General features: G+C 42.4%; 1 protein-coding gene across 5 annotated transcripts in view; it reads right to left on the reverse strand.

Moving 5' to 3' along the window:
• Window positions 1–17,578, reverse strand: part of LOC140713629 (putative ribosome-binding factor A, mitochondrial) — a 98,352-nt gene that overhangs the window by 59,888 nt on the left and 20,886 nt on the right. For all 5 annotated transcript variants that reach the window (XM_073023982.1, XM_073023983.1, XM_073023981.1 and 2 more), the window contains 2 exons: window positions 8,141–8,312; window positions 2,341–2,519 (listed from right to left, as the gene is read on the reverse strand). In XM_073023982.1, the coding sequence (XP_072880083.1) occupies window positions 2,341–2,519; window positions 8,141–8,312 (351 nt within the window). The remainder of the gene's footprint in view (window positions 1–2,340; window positions 2,520–8,140; window positions 8,313–17,578) is intronic.

Genomic DNA, 17,578 nt, shown 5'->3' on the forward strand with positions numbered 1-17,578 from the left:
CTGATCTTTCGTAGGTTGACAATACCAAATTGCATGCTGGTTTAAGTAACTGCCCAGTATCTCTGACATTAGTTTCATTATATCCCTTATTATCCACCTGACAAAGCTGATACAGAACATTTATGATCAAATCCTAAGTTGAAATGAACCTCTGGTCATTTTGAATTCAGTGACGGGATACACAAGCCGTACAAAATGCTGGATTATCTTCCTCTGTCAGTTAGTCCCAGGAGTCCCCAACTTTGACTCCACACCCCAAGAAGTCTCACGGTAGCAGGTTAAACATGTAGGGAACCTTCTCTTGATTATCACCCACTTTCCTTCCTCAGCTCGATTGTCTACTATGTTGAACCAGATTTGGAAAAAGCACTGAAAGTAACAAGGGCATAGAATAAACACTGGGTCAGGCATTTTGATGACCATCACCAGGAGCAGCGTCACCACTGGCAGAACTCTGAAGGGTAAAGCTCTCCAAATGGTCCTTCAGTGGGCTCTAAGTGAATCCACAGGGAAGGTAACACTACTCTGTTTTTATCAGTCTATCCAAGGCAGATGCAATTGCCCAAAATGTTGATAGAAGACACCAATGCACAAGCCTTGTGGAGACTAAAATCAAATCTCTATGTCAAGGACATCTTAGAGCATGTTGTATTGGCACTGTACTGTGTTAAATGAGATAAACTGTAAACAGTGTGGCAGCTCCAACCAGAGGGTCTATGAGCACAAAGGGCTATCAATAGTGGATCTGTACACCACCAAAATCTGTAACTACATAGCCTGACACATCCATCCCCTAAGATTTCTGCCAAACCTTGTTTAGTGAGGAATACAGAAGAGCATAGTAATGGCAAGCACCAGCCATACCTAAAAATGATGGTGTGCTAGCCCAGTGAAACTGCAGCCAATGATTACAAGTGCTCCAAAGAGCAAACAGAGATAAATCATCTCAAAGTCAAATCATTCAGGTTCAATCTCTGCATCCTGCCACACCTTGTCATGAATGACGGTGGATGATTAGCAGGAAGAATTATCATTAACCCACTTGGTCTCACCCATCAGAGATATTCCCTCACTGGACTTGTTGCGCACCATTCTGCCGAGATGAAGCATGATCCAGCAAACTAAGCGACTGATTATCTTGGAAGCTTTTATTGGGATCGCAAGACCCCATTGGGCATTGGTAACTTTGAATACTGCAAGTCTGTTTATTGGTAAGACCAATGGTGGGGAATGCTGTGTTACCACGGTTGTGGCAAGGACTAGGCCTCGGCCACAGCAGCATGTTGCAGCTGCCCAAGGTAGAAAACTGGTCCCCTGCTGGGTGCACTGGAATCGTGTCGAGTTGGGGGCCAGGCCCTCCTGTCAGTGCTGCTCTCCAGTGTTTGCTCAGTGGAAAAACAAGCTGGACCAGGACAATCTACAGTCATGCCACTCAGGGACTTGGGCAATATAATTCTGTTCTTTGTGACTTTATGTTTTTTTGAAATCGTAACCAAATGTGCTATTTGTGCTCTGTGTTTTTTGCACTATGTGATATTTGCAGTGTGCTAATTGGTAACTGTGTGTTGCACTTTTGGCACCAGAGGAACGCTGTTTCATTTGGCTGTATTTATGTACAGTTGAATGATGATTAAACTTGAACTTACACCTTCTCTCCTGCTAAAAACCATCTTATTTCTCCACCAACTCCTAATTCCTTCATATTGTTTGTTGTTATTTTCTAACCCTGCTATCCTGTATCTAATCCTGCATGAGTGCAGTTAAACACGAGGAAGGCAGAAATTTATGTCTTCAGCTGCAGCCAAAAATTCCATTCCTAAAAATCTGAAATAATTTATTTATGGAATTAAGGTAATGTAGTACCATAAAAGTAGTAGCATTTTATGACTTTGTGTGAGTAGAATTAATCTTAAAGTGAGTTCACGAAATCAGTAAATAAGAAAATAATGATTCTTTTTGAAAAAGAAAACTAACAGACAGACATACTTTATTGATCCTGAGGGAAATTGGGTTTCGTTACAGTTGAACCAACCAAGAATAGAGTAGAAATTTAGCAAAATAAAACCATAAATAATAATAAGTAAATTATGCCAAGTGGAAATAAGTCCAGGACCAGCCTATTGGCTCAGAGTGTCTGACACTTCGAGGGAGGAGTTGTAAAGTTTGATGGCCACAGGCAGGAATGACTTCCTATGACGCTCAGTGTTGCATCTCAGTGGAATGAGCCTCTGGCTGAATGTACTCCTGTGCCTAACCAGTACATTATGGAGTGGATGGGAGACATTGTCCAAGATGGCATGCAACAGTTTTCTATAAAACTAAACCATTATGCATTTCTACCTCGAGAAATATTGATAAGTGTTGCGGTAGACTTCATAAGGCAAAGCTCTCTTTCCCCAATCAGTTTGTGGGTTTGAGGAGTCAGATTTACCACTACCATCACGAAGTCCGATTCTTGAAGGAGATCGTCAATCTTTGCACAATAGCGAGCGCCAACCAGTCTCTCCTCCTCATCGGCTCTAAATGTAGGTAAAAGCTATCATTTATACATAGTAATTGAACAAAGAGTATATTTTGCTTACTATTTAGTAACAATAAACCTGTAAAACTCACCACACTATAACCCTCTCATTATTCAACATTACTCAAAAAGTGTCCTTAAAAACAAAGTGCAAATTCAGATGGTTAGTCTGATGATTATAGACACTATGCCATATCCTACTGGCAAAGTGCAAGTATAAGAGCCAAACTTAAATTTGTACATGAGGTATGCTATACCATAGAGTGACATTCCAGAATCCATAATGCAAAATGTTCTTGAACCACTGGAGAAATTACAACAAAAAAAGATTTGTAAATTCGGTAACCAAAATGAGAGAGTGCAACTTTCAGAAAAGATTGGTTAAGAGGAGATTTGATAGAGAATCTTCAAATTATGAGGGGGAGTTGATTAGTTGACTATGAAGTAAGCAACGGTTTCAGTTAGAAGAGAAGAAATAGCAGGATAGCATCTCTACATACGATAAAATCCTTTGACCGTTTTCTTCCATACAAATATAGGATCATGACTGATTCTAATGCTGTGTCCACTTTTCTGCCAAATTCTCAAACGCTCACCAAAACATTTTCATTGCAGTTAAGAATAAAATACAGACTGCTCGAGGTAAAGAACCAAAAGAATCAAGAGTCAAGTTTATTATCACTGACAACATGTCATGAAAATTGTTGTTTTGTGGCATCAGCACACTGCAAGGCATATCTATCAGACACCTTAAAGTTTATTTTACACATTTCATGGACTAGCTTATGACTCACTTGCTTCTCATTATAAAGAAAGTACTGTGTTTTCCCATTCTTCTCACAACTTGACAGATGCCAAATTCCCCCCCCCCCAATTATATGCCACTTCCTTGCCAAACTGTTTAACCATCTTTCATCATTTTACAACTCAAATTCATCATGTCTTCCTCACAACTCACTTTCCACCTAATTTTGTACCATCAGCAAACTTGGATATCCTTATTTTTTCTTCTAAACCACTTCTAGAAAATCTGTGAATTGCTGAGAGCCCAGTACTAATCATTCTTCATCCTAATAAGAACAGTCTGCCAACCTGAAAGCAACCCATTTACTTCACTCTGTTCTCATTCTTTAACTACTTCTGTGCTGATGCTACTTTTACCCCCAGCCTCACTTTATATAATAAGCCTTGTTGGATAGCTTGTCAAGAACCTTTTTCAAAATCAATTTTGCTACATCCAGATGTTCTCTCTTATCTACTCACTGTTTAGCAATGGATCAATCTTTTGTCATTTTAATTATTATGTACTGGATCCACATCAGGGAAACTCCTAACAATTCCACAAACATTTCAAGGAATTTTGGTGTGATTGCAACTGATCATTATATGCCATCCCAGAAATATTCTTTAAAAAATACTACTAACACATCATTCCTTTCACAAAACATTCTGACACTGCCTAATCATATTAAAAATGTGTCAATATTACACTATACCCACAGTTTACTTATAAGAAAAATCAGACAAAATGGTCTACATGTGCTTTCTCCCTTGTCATGTACTAGTGTTATTGATAAATATTAAACAAATAAACCAAATCATAAGGGAGTCAATTTTACCTCAAATAAAGTACTTCGGATAGATTCTTAACACAAAGTGAAACATGTGGAACAGGTTGAACATAGAATGAGTGACAGTTATTTCCACAACTTTAAAAACAAACATACTCTTTCTTAGCCACTGCACTGGGATGAAATTCTGGGACACACTGAGATGACGCAAACATTAGATCTCAAACTGCAGCTATTCCAAAGACAAAAAAAAGTACTGTTATCCTCCAGCTCATTGGACACATGAGGGAACCACCTAATGAAAGGGAGTGCACCAGCTGATTGGCATTTTGATGATTGTCTTCCTAGGCTTGAATGTGGAATGGGAAGGATCAAGACCAACCAGGAAGGTACAGGAGAACAGCTTCCGGCACTCTTCTGGACCTCTGCCGCCAGGACCTCCATTGCCACTCCTGAGAACCTACACATTCAGTCTGTTCATCTCAAAGACTTTTACAGTGCTCCAGCTACAACAATCAGCACCTTCAGTAGAAGTAGTGTGCACTGCCCACAGATATTGCTCCACAGAAAATGTTTATCGAGCCATCACTTCTTGACACCTTCAGAAAGCTGTTTATTATTTCCAAGCAAAATCAAATTTTATCAATGAAGCAGTGTGCTAAAACAGATAAACCTTACCTGTACTGCTGGTAGTTTGTTTTATTTAACCATAGGATTTTTATGAATTGGTTCAATTTTAAAGAGGATGGATGTACTTACACATAAAGGTTTGAAATTGGCAAGTCAAAAAGTTCAAGTTGTCATCTGACTGTACATACAAGCAACCAAACAAAACAACATTCCTCTGACCATGGTTCACCCATACAACATACATCACACAGCACATAAACCAAAATAGTATACTATAAACAAGTTAATAAAATGTTATCCAAAATGTATAAAGCACAGCACAGGTAAACAGAAGAGTAAACAACTCACTGCCCTAGTGACAAGACCTTGGTGGTGGCAGGGTACCAGAAAAAAAAAACTTTTAACATATTTGAGTACCTCATTTTTATTGAGGCACAGAACACAAACACTTTGCTGAACCTCTGCAACTAAGCTCTAGTCATGATGGCACTGAGCTGCAGTCTCCATTGAGGTCATAGCTCAAACAGTTTTTGTTAGGTTCATAGGAATGGTTTGGGGACAGAGTAGGGAGTTTGGAGACACATTAAGGTTTAGGGACAGGGATGTGGGGAGTTTGAGGTCAGGCTAGAGTCTAGGCCTCATTCTATGCTCTGTGTTTGAAGGCCAGCAAAGGACATCCATGAACCTACGTCTGGCTGGCAAGCCCAATAGACGAAGACCTACAAGGACAAGGTCTGGTGCCTATCCCCAGGTAAGCATGTACTCCATGGGATCAAAGGTCCATGTAGCCAGGAGATACACAGGCCAGTGATCCCAGGTACGTGGGTCAGCGGAATTTGAAGCTTGAGTTTGGTGTCCTGTCATCAGCAAATCTAGAGCTGAAGGCCTGGAGTTTAGGGTCCCATCGTCAGCGAGAGCTGGGGTCGATACCAAAGATCGAAGTCCAAAGGTCAATCAGTAGTCCAGAAGTTGAGGCCCGATGACTCAAGCTCTGGGTCGGTGAGACCATGGGGAAGTCGGAGGCTAATGTCTGCAATTCTTCGAGTCCAGTGGAAGCTGGAAGGAAGGCCTGTCATATTGTGTGAGTGGATGGGTGGGCAGGAGGGAGGAAAGGGATTTGTTGCTCTGCTGAACATTGTGCACATGCTTTGTTGACCCCAGAATGTGTGGTAACACTTGTGGGCTACCCTCAGCACAGCCTTAGGTTGTTAATGCAAATGATGCATTTCTCTATATGTTTTGACATGCATGTGATGAATACATAAAAGAATCTGAATCTGATATTTGGACTATTGTGAGAACTCCATGTCAAAGCTTTTGAGAAGGTGAAGAAGAAATCTACTCTGTAACAGGGGAGAAAGAAATCAGTTTGTGGAGATTTGGAAAAAAGAATAAAATGCTCTACAAAAAGAACAAAAGAATGCAACAGATTGAATGGGTAACAATGAGCTAAAAATACTTTCTGCTAATGGTCTTGGGAGTAGCAGGGTCTACGAATCCCAAGATACTTTGATAATCAAAAAGTGCAACAAGACTAGTAGAATATAAGAATAAAATAAAATTACTTTGAATAAAGCAGTACTCAATGGGTATTGACAATCTCAAATTAAAAGAGATTTATCAGATTCAGGTTGATTGCCATGAAATTTGTTTTGTGGCAGAAAGTCAAAGCAAAGACATAAAAATCACATCAGTTACAAATAAATGAATCATTTACACAAAAGAATGAAAGTGAGGTAATGTTCAAGGCCTCAAGGTCTGATGCAAGTTCTTGCTCTCAGACTGATAAAAGGAGTACTGAGAGATTGTGAAATATTTAATGGAAGCTAAATGGTGAACTATTTTTAAGTCACACAGAGCTTGACATTTTACAGATAATTTACTCTTCCATTCTGCTGACGCAATATATTTTCTTCCCTGAGGTCACATATTTTAATGCTGTTGAATGTACCGCTGCCAAACACTGCTGGCCAGAGGGCTGCACTGCAATCCTACAAAGAAAAACTCTCAATTGGAAGCCATATCATTTCTGATTCAGAAGATCATGGTTTCCAGACCTGGTGTACTTTGTATAGCACAGAACTACTGTCCTTCATGCCGATATGCAAAGACCTGAAGTCAGATATGCATAAAATATTCCACTGTAATACCTGAAAAACAGAATATTCTGCAGGTGCTTTGGCCAACATTCATCCCTTAAACTACGTCCCAAACACAACACAATGTATTTATTTGTTGTTTCTGGAACCTGTGTTTGCAAGAATTCTTCACTTGCACATTAATTATTTTACTAATCCCAGTAAACACATCTAGTCACACCTTAGATATCAATGACCCAAAGGTACCTACGGCGTTTGATTTTGTAACCCTTCCTTCCATTTCTTTGAAATCAAAGAAGGTAGTTATTTTGTTGCAATTATTTTAAAATGTTGACTCATGAAAATCAATATCATTCAAAATCAACACAGGTCCTGAAATACATTTGTATTAGTTTTACATCACCAGATTAGTGCAGAAATCCTAGATTTCACCATTGCCCAACATAAATAAGCTTAGAAACATAGAAACATAGAAAATAGGTGCAGGAGTAGGCCATTCGGCCCTTAAAGCCTGCACCGCCATTCAGTATGATCATGGCTGATCATCCAACTCAGAACCCTGTACCTGCTTTCTCTCCATACCCCCGATCCCTTTAGCCACAAGGGCCATATCTAACTTCCTCTTAAATATAGCCAATGAACCGCCCTCAACTGTTCCCTGTGGCAGAGAATTCCACAGATTCACCACTCTCTGTGTGAGGAAGTTTTTCCTCATCTCGGTCCTAAAAGGCTTCCCCTTTATCCTTAAACTGTGACCCCTCGTTCTGGACTTCCCCAACATCGGAAACAATCTTCCTGCATCTAGCCTGTCCAATCTCTTTAGAATTTTATACGTTTCAATAAGAACCCCCCTCAATCTTCTAAATTCTAGTGAGTATAAGCCTAGTCAATCCAGTCTTTCTTCATATGAAAGTCCTGCCATCCCAGGAATCAATCTGGTGAACCTTCTTTGTACTCCCTCTGTGGCAAGAATGTCTTTCCTCAGATTAGGGGACCAAAACTGCACACAATACTCTAGGTGCGGTCTCACCAAAGCCTTGTACAACTGCAGTAGAACCTCCCTGCTCCTGTACTCAAATCCTTTTGCTATGAAAGCCAACATACCATTTGCCTTTTTCACCGCCTACTGTACCTGCATGCCCACCTTCAATGACTGGTGTACAATGACACCCAGGTCTCATTGCACCTCCCCTTTTCCTAATCCCTCATTTCCTTAAAAATGAGAATTAAGCATGAATTGAGCTCCCCAGTCTATTCTTATCGCAGTGTGTCCAGTTGTTTGTCAATGCACATTAAATGATATTGCTCAGAAAACTTGCCTCCTATTTCTGTTATGATACAGAATTTTCATATCAAATCCTCTGGCTCTTTGGGCAACTTTATATCCAATCCGTCCCATTCCAACGATTCCAAGAGTTGACCCTGTCACCTCTGCTCCATTCCAGTTGGCAGGATAAACTTTAGTATCTGGTGAAGTTGCGATTCTGTGACCTAAAGTTAAAAAAAAAAACCATCAGGAAAGTGGATCCTGTCACAGAGGATCTGATTTAGTTTTAGAAAACTAGGAGGTGAAAACAGGTCACTGTCAGCGTGATATTGAAATGCACAGCCTTTTGTTGCCAAGCTGGTTTCACCTTGAGGTTAGCAATGTATCACATGGAATTCCAACTGAACTTTCGGGGTTAAATATTTACTGTAGTTGCAAAGACAAAGTTAAAAACTAAGCATGTCTAAGGTGAAATAACAGCTGCAAACTTTCTGCTAAACCACCAATGTGTACTGTGGAAAAAACAACTTTCAAGTAGCACCATACTGTTACCATAAGTGTTAACTGAAACACTAACAAAAATTCCTATATAAACTAATTCAATTCCCTTTCAGTATACAAATACCAAAAAGGCTTAAATTCCACTCCTGCTGCGGCCCATTAAGCCACAGTGCTGGTATGCTAGCTCATTTGCACAAGGCCAGGTTCTTATGCCTAGGTACGGCTTCTGGACAATGGTGTATGGAATTCAGTCATGCAAGTTTCCCCCATAGAGTCACTGTATGCCACTGATGCATTTTAACCTTCAGCGAGCAATCTAAGGCAAATGAGAATGGTTTCAAAATAAATTGGAATGTACTTAAGCTTTGACAAATGTCAAGAAAACATTTGCTAAAAGCTATAAACACAATAGGATTCTGCAGATACTGGGAGTCCAGAACAGTACACACAAAATGCTGGAGTTCAGCAGGTCAGGCAGCATCTATGGAAATGAATAGACAGTCGATGTTTCAGGCTGGGACCCTCTATCAGGACTGAGAAGGAAGGGAGAAGATGCCAGAACAAGAAGGTGGAGGGAGGGAAAAAAGGGCAAGCTAGCCTGGTGGGTGGGGGAGGAGGTTATTGAGAAGCTGGGAGGTGACAAGTGGAAGAGGCAAAAAGCTGGAGAAGGAATCCGATAGGAGAGGAGAGTGGATCATGGGAGAAAAGGAAGGAGGAGGGAACACATGAGGCCAGAGTGGGGAATAGAACAAGGGAGAAAGGGGAGGGAAAAAATTGTCAGAAGTTGAAGCAATCCATGTTCATGCCATCAGGTTGGAGGCTGCCTAGATAGAATAGGAGGTGTTGCTTCTCCACCTGAGAGGGACTTCATTGTGGCAGAAGAGGAGGTCAAGAACCAACATGTCGGGATAGGAATTAAAATGGTTGGCTACTGGGAAACTCCAATTTTTGCTGATTGAGTGGAGGTGCTCGACAAAGCAGTTGCCCAATTTATATCAGGTTTCACCAGTGTGGAGGAGGCTGCATCGGGAACATCAGATACAGTTGGTCCTCCATCTTGAGTGTGGCCTCATCGTACCAGAAGAGGTCGTCAGGCACAAAAGAAATAGCCAGATACAATTCATTGTGCACAGAAACCTTTCCTTCTCTGGGCTTTATCATGGGTAAGGAGTTCAGTCCAGACAATTGCGCAGTGATGCATTCTGGGACCATTAATGAGGCTTGAATACATTTCCACTCTGGAAATGTGTACAGAGAATACTGTACTCTGCTTACATGTGTATTGTTGATTGATAGTAAACTTAAGACTTGGAAATAGGCCATGAAAAGTAATGTCTTAGGGAGTATCAACAATCAGAGTGAGTCCTTGAAAGTGGCAACACAAGTAGACAACATGGTTGAAAAGCAATACAAGACACTGGCCTTCATTAGTTGAAGCAGTGAGTGCAGAAGCGGGGTAGTTATACTCCAACTTTATAAAACCTTCATCAGACCTCAGCTGGAGTACCCTGTGCACTTGTGCTCACCAAGATAGAGGAAGGATGGAGTGGTGGAGTGAGTGCAGAGGAAATTCACCAGATTTGACCTTGGACAGAACAATTCAGTTATGAGGAGAGATAGGAGAAGCCAGGTCTTTTCTCCCTGTAGCAGCGGGGGCACAATGAGGTACATAAAACTATGAGGGGTATTAATAGACCGCAGAAAATCTTCCTCCACGTAACAGCCAGATAAAACTAGAGAACATACGGTAATAGGGAAAAGATTTAGAAGGGGTATGAGGTAAACCTTCCAGGTACCAATCATATACCTGAGGTATGGTAGAACTGTCTGAGACAGCATTTGAGGCTGGGTTGGGGACAGTACTTAAGAAGTGTCAAGGTGAAATGTTGAATCACTTGTGCATAGAGTGCTATGGATCAAATGCTGGGAGATGGGGTTAATATTGAAATGTGCCCACTGGACAGTTATGAATGAGTTGAGTCAAATGGCTTGTTTCCTTGCACCACAATTCTATGATTCTAGCAGGAATACAGCAATAGTTATTGCCATTGGGTGGAAGACTTGGAAATTGCAGTTGCTGGAAACCTGATATAAAGAAGATACACTAAAAATACTCAGATCAGCACAGATCTGTGGGAAATGAAACAGAATCAATGTTGCAGGGTGAAACCCCTTTGGGCCTTTGAAACTTGCTAAGCCAAACATAGGCAAAGATAGGGGAAATACCTCTGACGGAAAACTGTGGTGGCCATGGGGATAAGCTGTAAACAAGGTTATCAATGGCAGAGATGCTTCACATGCTTTATGCATGCTTTGCAAGGGAGAATAAAAACTACAACTGAGCAGATTTCCACAGCTTCAGGGAACACTATGATCTCTACCTCAAAAGCCGAAGTCACAGCATTGCTTTGTGAACTCATGCAGAACGTCAGGCCTTGATTATGTTCATTGGCAGGAGAGTGAAACTTGGTGAATTTCCTCTGCATCTCTCCAGCACTATCCTATATCTTGATGAGCACAAGTGCACAGAGCACTCCACACCCAAAAGATGTGCTGGTGGCAGCCTACAAGTGCTTCTGCACATTCTGCTGCCTGCTTAGCATGCCCACAGTTTTCAGCAGAACAATACAAGCAGGAATAACAACAACAACAACAACAGAACAAAACAAGACAATAACAGCAAAACAAGCTCCTCTCGTACCCTCCTTCCCCCTTGCACACACTGACAGGCCTCCAACCCCAGGACAGGCTGCCTCCAGCCTCTAGTCCTGGCCTGGACTTGCAGACGACCTTTGGCCCTCTATCTCCAGACCCGGCGACTTTGGTTTTTTTGACCCAAGTTGGGTTTTGTCCCAGCCACCATTACATTCAAGTTGAAATCCCTGCACATGAGAGAACCAATAACTTTCTCAGAGGTCACTGAGGTTGTTTCATGACTAGCAATCCTGCTTCAGCAGGAAAAGATTTCACCTGTAACTTCTCGACCCAAAGATAGTGATGAAAGCTTTTATTATTAGCTGTGATGTATCGCTTTACACAATGAGGACAAGAGTCCAGTACAAACTCATATACAGATCAGATCCTGTATAATTAAATTCTCCTCCATATCTGCTTTGCTGTTTCTCAATTAAATTTAACTCAACTGTACACTGAAATAAGCCCAAATGTTATTTCTTTGGATCCAGCCTCAGCACACCATCATATTTCCACTGAGTTTAACTTCCCAGTCAAACCCATACTCTATCATACTGGCAACCAAGAAGAGCAGGATGAGGAGCCTCAATGTCAATCGCCTGGCAGCACTCATATCCACTGCGATGAAATGCTTTGAAAGGTTGGTTAAGGCCAGAATTAACTTCTGCCTAAGCACGGATCCGGACTGACTGTAATGGATCACAATAGGTCAGAGTCAGGTTTCAACATCACTAGCAGAAATCCTGAAATCTGGTCTATAGCAGATGCAGCTTTACTGGCTCTTCACACAGCTTTGGAGCACCTGGGCAACAGCAATACATACTTTACGTCAGCTGGCTGATCATCAACTACAGCTCAGCGTTCTACATCAGTACTAATCAACAAGGTTCAAAGCCTGGGTCTCTGTACAGGATCTTTGACATCCTCATCAAGGGACCACAGTCAGTGCAGATCATAATAATAGCTTTCTTGCTGATAATCAACAGAGGTGTACCTCAAGGATACATCTTTAGTCCACTGCTTTGTCACATGTACTTTGAAACATTCAGTGAAATGCATCACGTGCAACATATCAATCAGCAGGGTTGTGCTAGGCGGACCGCAAGTTTCACCACGCTTCCAGTGCCAACACAGCATGCCTACAACTCACCGACCCTAACCAGACATCTTTGGAATGTGGGAGGAAACAGCAGCACCCAAAGGAAATCCATATGATCACCGGGAGAATGCACTGTAAGAACTCCTTACAAGCCATCGCAGAAATTGAATCCTGATTTACAGCTGGTGCTGTAAAGTATTGAGCTAACTTCTACACTACAGTGCCACCCTCACATAGCACACTGCTCTACTTTCTCCTCTCTAATGGCATTTATCGATGACACTACTCTTATTTGCAGAATATCAAATGGCAATGAGGCGACGACCAGGACAAAGGTTTTTCTGCCGTTTGAGTGGTGTTGCAACAACAACCTTGGACTCAATGTCAGCAAGACCAAGGAATTGATTGTGGGCTCTCTCCATTTGGAACATGTCCTATCACGGAAGAGGTAGTGGAGCCTGAAACACACACATTTTAGGAACAGCTTCTTTCTCTCCACCACCAGATTTTCTAAATGCTTCATGAACCCGTAAACACTACCACACTACAGGTGTTTCTCTCCCCTTTGCAAAGGTACAGCGCTCCTATGAAACCTCTCTTAAGCCAAAATGGCGTAAAGCGAAGAACCATTAATTTATATGGGAAAAATTTTCTTAAAAGCGAAAATCCTGTTTGTAATGCGAAAACAGGTTACCATATAACCATATAACAATCACAGCACGGAAACAGGCCATTCCGGCCCTCCTAGTCCGTGCCGAACTCTTAATCTCACCTAGTCCCACCTACCCGCACTCAGCCCATAACCCTCCACTCCTTTCCTGTCCATATACCTATCCAATTTTACCTTAAATGACACAACTGAACTGGCCTCTACTACTTCTACAGGAAGCTCATTCCACACAGCTATCACTCTCTGAGTAAAGAAATACCCCCTCGTGTTTCCCTTAAACTTTTGCCCCCTAACTCTCAAATCATGTCCTCTCGTTTGAATCTCCCCTACTCTCAATGGAAACAGCCTATTCACGTCAACTCTATCTATCCCTCTCAACATTTTAAATACCTCGATCAAATCCCCCCTCAACCTTCTACGCTCCAATGGATAGAGACCTAACTTGTTCAACCTTTCTCTGTAACTTAAGTGCTGAAACCCAGGTAACATCCTAGTAAATCGTCTCTGCACTCTCTCTAATTTATTGATATCTTTCCTATAATTTGGTGACCAGAACTGTACACAATATTCCAAATTTGGCCTTATCAATGCCTTGTACAATTTTAACATTACATCCCAACTTCTGTACTCAATGCTCTGATTTATAAAGGCCAGCGTTCCAAAAGCCTTCTTCACCACCCTATCTACATGAGACTCCACCTTCAGGGAACTATGCACTGTTATTCCTAGATCTCTCTGTTCCACTGCATTCCTCAATGCCCTACCATTTACCCTGTATGTTCTATTTGGATTATTCCTGCCAAAATGTAGAACCTCACACTTCTCAGCATTAAACTCCATCTGCCAACGTTCAGCCCATTCTTCTAACCGGCATAAATCTCCCTGCAAGCTTTGAAAACTCACCTCATTATCCACAACACCTCCTACCTTAGTATCATCAGCATACTTACTAATCCAATTTACCACCCCATCATCCAGATCATTTATGTATATTACAAACAACATTGGGCCCAAAACTGATCCCTGAGGCACCCCGCTAGTCACCAGCCTCCATCCCGATAAACAATTATCCACCACTACTCTCTGGCATCTCCCATCTAGCCACTGTTGAATCCATTTTATTACTCCAGCATTAATACCTAACAACTGAACCTGGAACTTTGTCAAAGGCCTTGCTGAAGTCCATATAGACTACATCCACTGCCTTACCCTCGTCAACTTTCCTCGTAACTACTTCAAAAAATTCAATAAGGTTTGTCAAACATGACCTTCCACGCACAAATCCATGCTGGCTACTCCTAATCAGATCCTGTCTATCCAGATAATTATAAATACTATCTCTAAGAATACCTTCCATTAATTTACCCACCACTGATGTCAAACTGACAGGTCTATAATTGCCAGGCTTACTTCTAGAACTCTTTTTAAACAATGGAACCACATGAGCAATACGCCAATCCTCCGGCACAATCCCCGTTTCTAATGACATCTGAAAGATCTCCGTCAGAGCTCCTGCTATCTCTACACAAACTTCCCTCAAGGTCCTGGGGAATATCCGGTCAGGACCCGGAGATTTATCCACTTTTAAATTTCTTAAAAGCGCCAGTACTTCCACCTCTTTAATTGTCATAGGTTCCATAACTTCCTTACTTGTTTCCCACACCTTACACCATTCAATATCCTTCTCCTTAGTGAATACCGAAGAGAAGAAATCGTTCAAAATCTCTCCCATCTCCCTCGGCTCCACACATAGCTGACCACCCTGATTCTCTAAGGGACCAATTTTATCCCTCACTATCCTCTTGCTTTTAATATAACTGTAGAAGCCTTTCGGATTTACTTCCACCTTATTTGCCAAACCAAACTCGTAACTTCTTTTAGCTTTTCTAATCTCTTTCTTAAGTTTCCTTTTACATTCTTTATATTCCTCGAGCAATTCCTTTACTCCATGCTGCCTATATCTATTGTAGACATCCCTCTTTTTTCGAACCAAGTTTCTAATATCCCTTGAAAACCATGGCGCTTTCAAACCTTTAACCTCTCCTTTCAACCGAACAGGAACATAAAGATTCTGTACCCTCATAATTTCACCCTTAAATGACCTCCATTTCTCTATTACATCCTTCCCATAAAACAACTTGACCCAATCCACTCTCTCTAAATCCCTGCGCATCTCCTCAAAGTTAGCCTTTCTCCAATCAAAAATCTCAACTCTAGGTCCAGTCCTGTCCTTCTCCATAATTATATTGAAGCTAATGCTATTGTGATCACTGGACCCGAAGTGCTCCCCAACACATACATCTGTCAGCTGACCTATCGCATTCCCTAACAGGAGATCCAACACTGCCCCATCTCTAGTCGGTACTTCTATGTATTGTTGCAAAAAACTATCCTGCACACATTTCACAAACTCTAAACCATCCAGCCCTTTTACAGAATGAGCTTCCCAATCTATGTGTGGAAAATTAAAATCTCCCACAATCACCACCTTGTGTTTACTACAAATATCTGCTATCTCCTTACACATTTGCTCTTCCAACTCACGCTCCCCATTAGGTGGCCTATAATACACTCCTACCAGTGTTACTACACCTTTCCCATTCCTCAATTCCACCCAAATAGCCTCCCTAGAGGAGCTCTCTAATCTATCCTTCCAAAGCACCGCCATAAGATTTTCTTGGACAAGCAATGCAACACCTCCTCCTCTGGCCCCTCCTACTCTATCACACCTGAAGCAACTAAATCCAGGAATATTTAGTTGCCAATCACACCCTTCCTGCAACCATGTTTCACTAATAGCTACAACATCATAATTCCAGGTATCAATCCACGCTTTAAGCTCATCCACCTTTCTTACAATGCTCCTAGCATTAAAATAGATACATTTAAGATACTCTCCACCTCCTCCTCTCTTTTTATTCCTAGCAATGCATTCAAATTTATTATCCTTTTCTTTCTTCTCCCCTACATCTTCGAGCTGAGCGCATCCCTTCTCCATCACCTGCCTTTCCTCCCTCACACATTGTCCACTTACTTGCTCTACTGGTGAACTAACCTCCTCTCCCATAGTTTCCTCAAATTGATTTCCGCCCCCCCATCTTACTAGTTTAAAGTCTGCCCTGTAGCCCTAGCAAACCTCCCCACTAGGATATTGGTCCCCCCAGGATTCAAGTGTAACCCGTCCTTCTTGAACAGGTCACGCCTGCCCCAGAAGAGGTCCCAATGATCCAGAAACTTGAATCCCTGCTCCCTGCTCCAATCCCTCAACCACGCATTCATCCTCCACCTAATTCCATTCCTACTCTCACTGTCGTGTGGCACAGGCAGTAATCCCGAGATTACTACCTTTGCGGTCCTTCTTCTTAACTGCCTTCCTAACTCCCTATACTCTCATTTCAGGACCTCTTCCCCTTTCCTACCTATGTCATTGGTACCTACATGTACCACGACCTCTGGCTCCTCACCCTCCCACTTCAGGATATCTTGGACGCGATCAGAAACGTCCCGGACCCTGGCACCAGGGAGACAAACTACCATCCGGGACTCCCGATCACCTCCACAGAACCGCCTGTCTGAACCCCTGACTATCGAGTCCCCTATTACTATGGCCCTCTTTCTTCTATCCCTACCCTTCTGAGCTACAGGGCCGTCCTCTGTGCCGGAGGCCCGGCCACTGTCACTTCCTCCAGGTAGGCTGTCCCCCCCAACAGTACTCAAACATGAGTACTTATTGTCAAGGGGTACAGCCACTGGGGTACTCTCTAGTACCTGCCCCTTCCCCTTCCTGACCGTGACCCACCTATCTGCCTCCCGTGACCCCGGAGTGACCACCTGCCTGTAACTCCTCTCTATCACCTCCTCACTCTCCCTGACCAGGCGAAGGTCATCGAGCTGCAGCTCCAGTTCCCTAACTCGGTCCCTCAGGAGCTGCAGTTCGACACACCTGGCGCAGATGTGGACGTCCGGGAGGCTCGGAGACTCCAGGACCTCCCACATCCGACACCGAGAACAACAAGCTGCCCTCACACTCATACTTCCCGAATAACTGAAAATAACAAGGAGAACTAAAAGATAAGCCTACTGTGCCCTCTTCCGCCTAAGCCCTCTGAGCCCAAGCCCTACACTCTGCTCCCGGCTCACTCCGCTGCCCGCAAACGAAGCTGCCCGCTGCTTAAGGCTGCGTTCTTTTTATATCTTCCCTCCTTCCCAGGCCTCCTTCATGCGCCTGCGCAGTCCCGCCTCTCAGAACTCCGATCTGAGAAGCAATTTGAAAATGGCCGCCGCCGCACTTCTTCTCAAAGCCTCGCTGTCCTCTTCCCAAAAGAGAATGCAGGTCATTTGTAAAACTGAAGAGGTGTAAAGAGAACATTCGTAAAGCGGGGGACACCTGTATTTCTCTTTTGCACTATCTACTTATTTATTTATTTATTGCGGCTTAAAGTGATTTTTATGTCTTGCGCTGTGCTGCTGCCACAAAGCAACAATTTTCACGATATACGTCTGTGATAATGAATCTGACTCAGATT

This window comes from Hemitrygon akajei, chromosome 20, assembly GCF_048418815.1.
Source record: "Hemitrygon akajei chromosome 20, sHemAka1.3, whole genome shotgun sequence".
NCBI lineage: Eukaryota > Metazoa > Chordata > Chondrichthyes > Myliobatiformes > Dasyatidae > Hemitrygon > Hemitrygon akajei.